The 12,870-nt window shown below is 37.1% G+C and overlaps 1 protein-coding gene across 2 annotated transcripts in view; it reads left to right on the forward strand.

Annotated features, from left to right (window-relative positions):
- Nucleotides 1-12,870, forward strand: part of axin1 (axin 1) — a 36,009-nt gene that overhangs the window by 1,428 nt on the left and 21,711 nt on the right. Inside the window, exons 2-4 of one of the 2 annotated variants that reach the window (XM_087808913.1) lie at nucleotides 1,585-1,758; nucleotides 3,776-4,294; nucleotides 5,924-6,844. In XM_087808913.1, the coding sequence (XP_087665039.1) occupies nucleotides 6,015-6,844 (830 nt within the window). In that variant the 5' untranslated portion in view covers nucleotides 1,585-1,758; nucleotides 3,776-4,294; nucleotides 5,924-6,014. The remainder of the gene's footprint in view (nucleotides 1-1,584; nucleotides 1,759-3,775; nucleotides 4,295-5,923; nucleotides 6,845-12,870) is intronic. The other variant, XM_087808915.1, reaches the window with a different exon arrangement.

Consider the following 12,870-nt stretch of genomic DNA (forward strand, 5'->3'; position numbering starts at 1 on the left):
GTGTATATTGTATTTGTGGCAAAATAAAATAAAATAAAAGCTACTATATTAAAAACTTACATTCAGTAACCAGTCCAACACGAAATTACAGACAGAAAGGGAGGAGGGAAAAAAACTATATTCTGAAGACGTCATAAAGTGGATTTTGTCTTTCTTTTGGATAAAACGACCAACGATATTTGATCAAAAATGTTTGTACATTAATCCACTAAGTTAAACCAGTAACGAAAGTCAAGCTATGCATGGATTCACTTTGTTTGGTCTTGTCTTGGATTCACATTTGCAACAAAAAACAATATTTACTGAAAGAAACATTTCTAACTGAACTTCTGTTCAAAACACCCAGAAAGACAAACTGTATGATCAACTTGAAATGTTGTTGTACGATATAGACATTTTCTTGCATTCATCGTTCAAAAGCACGGATCAATATATTTTTCTCCTGATGTATTTCCAAGTTAAAAACGAATTTATTCAGCCAAAGAACTACCTTGAGTGAAGTATAACTACAGAGTACTGACTCAGATGGTCCTAGTGTTTGTTTTTATAGCAGTCGATAATCCATGGATCTCCAGTCGACTTTGACGTTAAACCCACTTTTTTTTTTTTACCTGTACGACTCACTAGCTGGAGACTAAAAAGCTTAAAACATAAGAGCATCTAATATTATATTTTCTACTAAACATGACACAGGCTACTATTCCATCACTTGTTCAACCATCAATCCTTCTAAAAATAACCTGCATAAACAAACCCCTGAGTATTGACCTGCTCGACTTAACCTTCCTTCACATAGAAGACGTCAAATCCCCACAGAATGATATGGAGATCACACGTGTCAACCTCAAGGCTGGTTAATGTTCATGTTGATATGTTGACCTATAACATCCCGGTGTTGAATATGTGTCAAAAATTATACAGATGTAAATAAAAGTAAAACTGACGAAGAAGTTGTGTTAAGAGCGATCGATGGAGAAGGAAAAAGACAGAGATCATTAAGATATATCGAGACTCTATCAAGAAGAGTAAAAATATCACAACCGGACTCATAATTCCTGGTTTATATAGATGTCTTTCGGCCCAGATCGTAGATATGTTTGAAATCCCAAATGGTCCTACTGTGATTAGTAGTTGAGCAACAACTACGCGTTGATAGAAGTCTTACCAACCAATAATTCTGCCTTAATTTTACGTTACTAGACACATTTTAAGTAAAACACTTAATATAGTGAATTACTATTTCGAAACATCTTCTAGTCTAGACTTTCCAAATTCAATTTGAGAAGGAATTCCTGAACTTTTGGCCTGACCTGATCTATGGGATGCATTTTCTAAACTGCTGATGTATAAATCTGAACATTCCTTGTTAATTTGGACAGAACGAGCATTGTCTTGAAGGGTCTTTTCCTTTTGGCTGCTACAAAATATTCCAGCGCTTTTACTAGTGGACACCAAAACCAAATTTCATTCGTTATCAAGTCTTTCACCAGAAGAAATTGAGCAATTCTATCCACAATTTCCCCAATTTGGTACTGACTTTAACATATTGTTTAAGGTCTTACTCAATGTTTTTGTCTTCCTCAGGATCAAATGGAAGGAAAAGAAGAATTGCTCAACACATTTGTTCATTCCGCGGAGAGCTTTGATTTGTCAATGGTGCTGATCTTCTATCCAAACTGGCGGAGAGACTCCGCGATGGAACCACCAGAGACTCGTTGTCCTGCAGCCAAGAGCAGGTGCAATGCATCCAAACTCCAGGTAAACTTTTTTTTGCAAAACTCGCATCATACAATGAAGCGTAGAAACACAACGCTTTGAAACGGTTCCCATTCTATTTTGGGAACTAATTACATTTCTTTCAGAGTAGACCATTCCAAGCCACTTCATACACACCTTTATGTGTGTGTGACTCTTTGATAATGATTTACTTTAAAAGGTATTCAGGATAATTATTGAGTAAATCAGATTTTTATGATAGTACCAGAAATATACAATAACAATAGACTCTTATAATTTAATGTAACAGAGCTTAGCGTAGCATAGCATACCTCAGTGTAGCGAGCATAACATAACACAATAATGCAATTATCATTACACTTGAAGGAGGGACTGAAGAGCGAAATAAAATAAATTGGTGTTAAGTTGAAGAATGACGTTTTTTTTAAGGAGCCAAGGTCTAAAGCAGGCAAGTTCCTACAGAAATTGATTTGACTACACACTCCTTTTAGAAGTCAGTTAGGATCCATTACTCTAGACTTTTTAAAACAACAATGCCTAAATATAAAGAAGCTGTCAACTGTTTTTTAAACTGTAATGTAATATAAAGATAATTTTAAAGTCAATTGTATTTAGAAAATTATATTTTTGCAATTCAAAATGTTTATTTTGCATTTTCTGTTTAAATAATGCAATTTGTAACAGAAACCACGGGCCATATGAACACTATTAAAGGGACAGAAATTCCCGCAAATCACATTGTATTTTTTATCATATTTCTCTTATGGTATCATTTTCTTTTCATTTTGGTGTTGCATTTAAAGTTCCGGCCGCTAGGTGGCAGCAGTCATTATGTCCTCCCCAGCTAAAGAAACAATAAAATCCTCTGAAATCCCAGAGTTGACTGAGGATGAACCAAAAAAAGGGTGAAATAATAAAATTCCCCTAAAATTGTTCTGAAAATTGCGTGTATCGAAAAACAGTATATTGTATTTAGTACTTTGGCAAAAATGTGTGCATTTAAAAATGAGAAAAGAGGTCAGGCACTAGCTGAGATTCAAATAACTTAAAAAATAATCCCAACTGCAGCCGACATGAGAGTGAGTAGAAAATGAGTGGAATTCAATTCGGGAACTACCGCTTAAACTCTAAATACAACTAGTTGATAGTGGGTAGTTGTCCTGAAAAAAATTTCCAAAAACTATTTCACAGGATGAGCCTTCAATACCGGAGGGATATTACAGAAAGGTCTGTGTATTAGCAAGAATCTGGCAATGCGATACATATTATTATACATGTGTGACGATACGATATATTGAAAAATAATGGGATTCTGTAGAAACAACGATCGTTTCTTTTAAAAAAATAAAAAAAGTAAATAAATGTACAAAAAACATCATATAGCATAGTAAACAATAAATTATATTACATGCTTAACATCAGACATATTAGATGCTCATGAATTACAGTCAGATGTACACAAAATCCTTAACTCAATATTTTTGTGGAGCCTAGTTTCATCAGGCAAGAGGCGGGGGACACCCTGGACAGGACGCCAGTCAGTCACAGGGCACACAAAGACACAGAACCATTCACACACAATCATACCCACGGACAATTTCTCCAAGTTATCACAGTGCTATTGTATATCGATACAATATCAGGAAAAAATATTAGGTACTTTTAGGTACTTTAGGTAGAACTTTATTGATTGAAATTGTTTATTTTTCCAATTAGACACAGCAATACAGCAATTTTTCAAAAAAATAAGATCAAGAACAAAGAGAACTAAAGAGAAAGAACAAGATGATACAATCTAAGTCTAAAGATAAAGATAAAGAACATAGATCAAAGAAAAATCGATATTTATTAGTATTTTCGATGTGTTTTTTTGTGATAAAAAAAATTGATCTCTGTTCATAACTACCACTTCAATGCAGTAATACATACAAAATAAAATGATCAAAAACATTCCCTACACGTTTTATGCGAACGAGTTCTACTCATGACATCAAGAGGGGTCACATTGCAGATGAATGGGTTTTTTTTTTCCCACCAGCTCCAGGGTGAGATCAAGAGGGAGGGTATGAAAAAAAGAACACCCGTTTATTACCATTATTATCCTCATCCCTCCATCACCTGCGTCTTTACACTACACGACCACAAGGGCGTCTTTTTTGTCCGAACCTCGTCATTATCAGGGATGGAAGGAGAAGGTGAGCCTTCCTCCTTTTCCTCCTCCTCTTCCTCCCAATCCTCCTCCTCCTCCTCTCTCTCCTCCTCCTCCTCCCTCTCCCTCCCTCTCCTCCTCCTCCTCCCTCTCCTCCTCCTCCTCCTCCTCCACGCGAGCAGCGGCAATGTGAGCGCTGAACGGGCGAGGCGCTGTGCATCCTCGGTGAGAGCAGCGGCGAGCACCCGTCATGGAGACGCGGAGGACCAGACGCTCTGCTTTGTTATCCCTACAACCCGGACGCTTTTTTCTTCTCCTTCTTCTTCTTCTTCTCCGCGCGACCATGACACGCACGCTAGCGACAAGTGTCGAGCTCAACCGCCCGGAGCGGCGACAACATTCCCGCCGGTGAAGTATTTTTTCACTTTTTTTTTTTTTTTCTTCTTCTTCTTCTCCCACCACCTTCTTGTCGGGAGAGATAATAATAAACCCTCGTTTGTTATTATTGCTATGTTCCGGGGAATTATGCTAGGTTATAGGGGGATAGGGGGGGGGGCGTTTGTCCGCGCGGGTTAGTGCGCGGAGGCAGCGCGGATATTAATAGGTGAATAGTGTGACAAAGTTGTTGCACTTGCTGAGAGAGAGAGGCCTGCTGCCCGGAGTTTGTTTCTGGGCTCCCCTCCCCCCCACACCAGCACCCCGCTCTTGCTGTTCTTCCCGGACACAACCATGGAACGAGGGGTCCCACTTTCCCCCCGCTGACCTCCACAACTAGTCCTTCCGCGCACACCTGTGACCGCACAACCGTTATACCCACGTATCACTGCGCCAGCTGCGCGTCCAACCCATTGTACTGTCATCTGCTAATACTACAACCATTTTTAAAAATTTTTTTTTTAAATTTTCTGACGCACGTGCAGCTCACACCCCAGGACTGCGTAGAAAAAGAAAAAAAAACAGTGGTTGCCATTTTTATCTTTGTTCAATCAGAGGGAACATGTTTTCTGTGTATTGGACAAGACAAGGGAGTGGGTGTGCCCTGCAGGGACAGTGCAAGCAAACACCAATAGCATAGAAGGGATCCTCATTGTTATGGCTCATAACTTATCCATTTGAGTGGGTTTTTTTTTTGCATCGGACACTCACAGGGCTTTGTTGTGGCTCGTGCTCGATGAGGTGGTAAAGATACATCTTTTCATCGTGGGAGTATATTGCAATGTTACTGCCATACATTTTTAAATTATTTTTGATCTAATCTGAAGCCGTATTCTGTCAATAAGTGCAGACATTCAAACACCTACTGTATTGGTTTTGTACGCATTCAATCCAGATTTATAGAAACGGGAATATACAAGTTATTTATAAGTAATTCTAAGATAGATAGATCATTTATTGATCCCCTGAAGGAGAATGTGTTTTGCACCAATAACACAATCATCCATAAAGAAAAGAAACCGATGAATTCTATAAATACATGCATGCTTTATTTATTTTAAAACTATTCAATGCTTTCCTGTGAAAATGTCCTTCATTTTGATATGTTATTTAATTGGAGATATAAAGAATCTAGTGTCTAATCCATAGAATATAAACGTGTTACAGGCTTTAGCATAAAAAACCTTTAGTTAACCTTGCTTTGCTTTATAAGGCCCCGAAAACTAGCAAATAAATGACGTCAAATTGTGTTGAAATGTGCTCCTGCAAGTGTTTATTTGCAATGTCTTTTACAGAAACATTTTCTCTATGATACCCAAAACACGTTAGCACCAAATGGTTGGATCTTCAAGAATCATTAATTAACACGTTTTATTTTAGTTTATGTATGATTTTGTTTTGTTGGAATATGATATTCCAAAATTAATATTATAAATGCTAATTCATCATTCATTCACATTGACATTAACAACTTTATTGAAGCCAATTTTATTCAATCGTTAACATGTTATTATTGTTTATAAACCTTAATTTGATAATTTGACTAGTGATTTGACATTTTTTCTCATTTTGGCTAAAACATTATGTTCTTTTTCCCTACAGGAGTTTACTTGCTGTGGTGTGAATCCAGGTCAACATCTTATAATCGAAGCGTTTGGCCTTTTTGGGGTCGTGGTAATTGGATGCTGGGACTATGAGCATCAGCGACAAAGGGGGCTTCACTGAGCATGCTCCCCGACCTCCAGTCCCTGGTGAAGAAGGCGTGCTGGTGTGCAGCGATGGACGCCAGCCCAGCGGTTTCTCTTTGAAAACCGAGAGCCACAAATGTGAGGCCCCCGTCGCTACGCCGAGGAGGCCCGACCTGGACTTGGGGTACGAACCCGAGGGAAGTGCCTCCCCGACGCCGCCTTACGTGAAGTGGGCGGAGTCCCTCCACTCCCTCCTCGACGACCAAGATGGCATCCGACTTTTCCAGACTTTTCTCAAGCAGGAGAAGTGCGTGGACGTTCTGGACTTCTGGTTTCTGTGCAGCGGATTCAAACTGGAAGCTTACGACAGCGACGAGGACAAACGGGTCAAGCTGGCCAAGGCTATTTATAAGAAATACATCCTGGACAACGGTTGCATCGTCTCCAGGTATATCAAACCTGCCACGAAATCCTTCATTAAGGACTGCGTGCTCAGGATCCACATTGATCCCGCCATGTTCGACCAGGCCCAGACCGAGATACAAGCTCTGATTGAGGAGAACACCTACCCTTCCTTCCTGAAGTCGGGCATTTATTTGGAATACGCTCGGACCGGAGGGGAGAGTCCTAAACTGTACAACGATGAAAGCCACATCTCCGAAACGGGTCTCTCGGGCTATTTTTCACCTCTGGAGGAGGATTGGAAATGTGACCAAGATCCGGATAAGCAGCCTCAACCTGAACCCACAACCAGCCACCGGCTCACTCAGAAGCTGCTCATGGAGTCGCAGTGTGTCGCCAACAGCGCGAGATTGCAGGAGAGACCAGAGTTCAGGTAAATTCCCCAGGCGAGGTTTAGAAAAAAAACTTCATCAGTCGTACTTCATAACTTCTAGCTGCGAGCTGCTGAATTAGAAATAAACCTGAGTCCTCCTCACCAGCATGAAACGCCGCCTGAAGTTGAAACTGAAATAAGTGCAGCACGAGAGACAGCAGAGATAAGAGGAGGGAAGTGTCTGAAGTAGTTCTAAGGAGTTGCAGCAGAGGTGTTGAGAAAATGTTAGAGGCGGCAAAGACTTTTTTTTTTTCCCACGTATTTTACAAGGTTGCCTCTGTGTCGGGTTTCGCTCAGAGACTTTCCCTTTGGACTGGGTGTTGTAATGAAAGAGCTTAACTTGATTTTCACAAGGGAAGCAAATTCATTTCCTGTTGAATGGATAATTATGGCTGTTGCCTTCTTAGTATTCTTGTTTCGGCTTTAAGTTCAGCCTTTAAAATAGCGGAGATCAAGTCGATCTCCGATTGAGATCAATCACAGATCGACTTTAAAAGAAGATTTCAAGTGTCAACTGATAAGGTTTGGATGTTAATAACATTTTATCTCCATCATTATCAGTTAATTGATGTCACATTTACAGTCAGGAGGAGGAACACTTGAAAAATTCTTAAATATTCTCCCTAGTATGATGGATGGTTCTACACAGTTGGATAATAGTAATGGTAGATGTGTATTTGCTATACACCATTGGTCCGGGGGGGCATTTGTTACCGGGCAGCACAGAAATAAAAGTAAAAAGTTTTATTCATTTTTACTATTAAAACAGATTTTCTCTGAAATAATAATGGTATGTGTCTCTTGACTATTAAAAACATAAGCTTCAGAAACAAAACTACAACTTCGAAGTCGTAATTCTATATAAATAATGCCTAAACACAAACATTCTCACACATTTGCAAAAAGTCTCTAAAAGCGAGGAGACACACACATACAGAACACCATTGTCGGCATACAATCAAATATATGTCGATAAAAATATACAAACATCTTTTTAATGCACTTAATAGAATTTCTTTTTTGGTCCTGCCATTGTATTTTCACTTTTTTCTATATGAACGTCGGTGTGAATATAATCCTGACTATTAACGGGGCCGAAGTACAAAAAAAACTATTTAAATGGTTAGCATCCGTATCTTTAGCAGAAAAGCTTTAGCACCAACGCACATGTACTGCGGGCTCATATTGGTTGTACAGTGGCTGAATCATAGCACTTTTAATTGTGATTTTATTGATTTTGTGTGTGTTACTTCTAGTGGGAATTTTAAATGTTGAAATCTTCTCTCTATTTTCAACTGTTTTCGGTACCTTATTTATTTCCAAAGCGCAAATGCATATATGCACATATATCCTTATTTTTGGCAGTTTTCACCTAACTTTGTCTGAAACAAAATGCAACGAAATCTTCTATGCACTTGTGGATACTTGAACAACAATAAATTACGTCCTAGTCTAACTCTAACTAAAAAACAATATTGAGTCTATAAGTATTCAAATCTAATGTGGAAAAAAAACCCTAACTGTACTTAGACAAATAAAAAATATATAATGAGTAAAGTAAGTAAAGTAAAGGTTATTTGTAAAGGGCATTTCTAGACCAGGGTCACAAAGGGCTTTACAACAAAAACAATATACAGCTAAAATAAATGGCTGGATCAGATCACTGATGTAAGATCTGAAAGTAAGAACCAGAATTTTAAAATTGATCCTGAAAGAAACTGGCAGCCAGTGAAGAGTTTTAAGGATCGGAGAAATGCGAGTTCTTCTACTAGAGCGGGTCAGAACCGCTCCCTGCAGAGTTTTGTATAAACTGCGGGCAAGACAGCTTCTTCTTGTTTAGACACGAAATTAAACTGTTACAATAGTCTAAACGAGAAGATACAAATGCATGGAGGTATAATAGAATAGAATAGAAAATATAGCTGAATATTCTATACCTCAATATTCTATAACTGCTTTAAAGCAATTACAGTTCTATATTACTATTAAGAAATACCTGCTTAGATGTAAACTATAAATTATATATATAAAACAATTTTTTATTAATGACAAAGAAACATGAAAAAGAAAACAGAAAAGGAAAAGAAAAGATTGTGGACTGAAACACACACTTATGGTAGTAAATAAGAAGTGGTTTGAATGATAATAAAAATGCAAAAGTGTATATTTATGCAGCTCTCTAAATTCCCAGATGGTATGTGAATTTACAGGCATACGTTTCCTCAATGTATGCATAAATATCAATAATAATCAAGTAAGATACATAAATTTAGCATAATTTAATCCAATAATAATGCATCCCCCCTCGCTGTCTTATTATTATTTATCTGATCAACAAACGTACATAGCTATAGAGTATTAAATACAAGGCTTACTGGATTTAAGTCTTTTTAAGTGTAAACGTAGCCAGTATTTGTTTATCTCCTAGAGGGAAACCTAATCTCCTAATTTGTGGATTAAGATTAATGCAGGATAAATCAAATATAGCAATTTACCAACATATTGAGATGAATTTAAATCCATCACATTGCAAGTTAAAAACTTACAAATACATCCTGATTGAATGAACATCTTTGGTCTGTGGCTCTTGCTTTCTCTTCCCTCCAGTGTCTGGAGAAGGAGATTATTGTGCTTCTGTGTACGGTAGAAACATAGGAGATAACATCTGAACTTCAATCAGGGACCGACTGTGATCTGTGTTTGATTGTGAACAGGCTTTAGGTGAAACAAGGTGTACCGTGGCTCACAGTCTGCTGCTGTCTCGCACCTCCAGGTGTAAAGATCATTGCTGATAACATCATTTTAGTCTCTTCCTAAATAATAAAGGACCTAGAAATATTCTTATAAAATCAGCAAAGAATTAAAAGGTAGTCGTAGGACATTTGGTGATTTATTAAATTAATTTACAGACTTCATGGTATTGCAGACTGTTGTTACAACTGTCTAAATTAACTAAATTATGATAAAATTATGAGGCAAAATAAGATATTTATTGGGGGAAAATGTGTCCGAATAAACAATCGGTCTCAAGCAGCTTTAGTGTGTTTAAAATAGCAAATTCAAAGTTAAACTTTGTTAGTAACAAATAGTTTGAAAGCTTGGTGGCAAAGCTTATTACAACTTTTGGAGTGATCTATTACCAACAATATTCCAGTCTCCAGGTTAACACACTGTCAAAAGTCCAGTGATTATTTTTAGTCACATCCTGACATTTCACAGTGAATTCGATCACTTTTTATTCCCATTTCAGTCTATATTTTCTGTGCAAGTTTCTGTCCTGTGATGATATTAAGGTGTTTTGCAAGGCTATCAGATTCATTAGCATTATGTTAGAAACTAGCTAAATTAAAGTACCACAGTTTAGTCATATGCTACATTTTTACAAAAGTTAGTATTTTACATGAAAAAGATTTTGGAAGGTAAACTAAATCTAGGGTGACCATATGTCCATATGTCCTATTTTAACCAAACATGTCTATCTATCTGAAATAATCTGTGGTTATTATTAAGGTCTTTTTGTGTTACGGCTGCAGTAGCAGACCTCCGCTCTCTAGGCTCTTATTTTTATTTAATAAAGGTATTTACTCTGTTTACACGACTTATTGAACAATATTGTTATGGGTAACAGATGTGCAAGAACTGTTCTCCAAACGATGAATAAAAACAAATGTTAAACAATACATACTTTTCTTTTTGTTCAGTTTTGAGTGAAATTTCCCCTCTAAGGACTGATAAAGGAATATTATCTTATCTTATTGTGAGTTACAGCAAAAAGTAATGACTTCACTTAAATTAGAAACTGGTTGCCATGGAGGCAAACTTTCCTCCATTCGGACCCCTTGTTGTAATAAAACTGATCGATCGAGAGATCGAATAAATACATTGCAACACATATGAGCTAGTTGTTGTTTTATTTAATTTCTAATATATATTTTTTTCTATCATTTTTCTATTTTGTAATAATACATTTTTATTATTATTGTATCATTTGCTGGCAGCGACTGGTAGAGATGCAAAACTGAATTTTTATTGTAAAGCACTGTCCAAACAATGTTATACTTTCACATTAAAGAGATTTTATTCTATTCTTTTACCAAATTAGAATCAATAAAAAACTATTAAAGTCCATAATCCCTGCTGATAAATGTGTTGTGTAATGCTTCAGATAAACAAGTATATATTTTTTAAACCAAATAAATTCAGAATATGCATTGGATGAAATTAGAAATACATTAAAAAAAATCTTCCTCCTTGCGTAGTAGTCATAAGTAAGTAAGTAATATTTGTAGAGCTCTTTTCAAGACCAGGGTTGTGTCCCCTTTGCGGGGATTCAAAATGGATCCCTCTGTTAAATAGGATTAGATAGATAAATAGATAGACTTTACCAATCCCTCTCGAGATCTCCTTTAGGAAATTGGGTTTTCACTTCACAGCAGACTATAGTTTCATAAAACCAAAAACAACGTAAAACTAAAAAGAACAAAGTGCAAATAGAAAAAAAACATGAATCAAAGGAAATAATGCAAAGAAAAGCTGCCCCCAAACTCAGAATTATACATTCTAACAGCACAAGGAACGAATGAGTCCCTTAGTCTATTAGTGTTGCTAAACTAAGAGTTATTATAACTGTCTTTATCTTAGCCTTTGAGTGATACTGCAACAAGAATCATAACAGCAGTGTTGACAGTAAATACCATGCTAGCTCATGTTTGTTTGCTCAGCAACTGCGCTGCAACGACAGCTGCCGTCGTGACCCAGAATATACGGCGCAAATCTAAAGCTGGAAGCAGAATATATTGCTAAACAAAAAGCCAAATAAATCATCATCTCTGTCTGATACTTCCTGCTGGAGAGTGGAATAGCGTTAAATGCTAATGCGGTCACAGAGGGCTCCTGCATTCTAAACAAGGAACACGCTGGGGATAAATGCTTCAGGGAACTCTGATTTGAATTTGCCTCACATCTATAATTCATGGCTGTGAAGTGTGATCAGCAATGTCAATGACTGACAACGTGAAACGGCTGCTCCATCATTCCGCTCGTGCTCACAGGCAGATGTGGGTCAGGAAAGATGCACACCATCAGGGCTGAGAAGACACTGTTGCTTAAGAAGTGTGTATTTTAAGAGGATGATGAAATGGGTCAAACCAATTGCAGAAAGTGGCACAAAAGAGTTCATACCAAGCAGAACATCATTGGATTAAGATTTAATGTTCCGTGGATGGATGAAGCAAAACAGTTTGAGACAGTCGAGAATGAAGAGTTTATTTACTTTTACCCGAGGCTTGATTTCAACGTGAAATGAATTTACAAAATAATTTAATGTAAAATACATTAGCATTTCTCATCCTCTCTTTGACTCTTGTGTTTGTCTCTGTGTTGTCTTGACCTTTTTAAGTATTTATTAGGGGTATTTTTTTTATTGTTTAAGCCCTTTGTGACCCTGGTCTTGAAAAGCGCTCTTTAAATACTAATTACTTTCTCACTAATATGTTCAGCTTTCATGGACAATTATTCTACTTATTTTCTCTCACGTACAGAAAGAAACCCATTAATTAAAAAAATATATACATTTATGATTAGACGGTTTGTAGTAGTTATGTTGATGCTGATCAGAAATAAATTATTTACCAACATCATTTTTTTAAAACTACATTAGCTCATGTTGATATGAGTTCAGAGTGAAAGGCTTGCTTGCGGATTGCATGTGATTAACTAAGATAGGGGCAATTAAAAACAGTTGTATAAGCGAAGCCCATTTGAAGAAAAGATTATGGAGGTCCTGCACTAAAATAATGAAAGTAACAAAATAAATGACAGGGAGTGAAGTGATCCTTCGCTTCCCACCCCATGTACTGACAAAACAGTGAACTAAAGGGCAAATAACGTGTTAAAAAAAACAAACTCTCCTGACTCACTCACATGTTTCAAATGTTGAATTCCTCCTCTCCAAAATGCAGTAAGTCACTCATCATAACCATGTTTTGAACATATTACTTTATAAGGTTCTCCCCGGTCTGAAATCT

The sequence above is a fragment of the Callionymus lyra genome, chromosome 15 (genome assembly GCF_982586985.1).
Source record: "Callionymus lyra chromosome 15, fCalLyr1.hap1.1, whole genome shotgun sequence".
NCBI classification, from domain to species: Eukaryota; Metazoa; Chordata; class Actinopteri; order Syngnathiformes; family Callionymidae; genus Callionymus; species Callionymus lyra.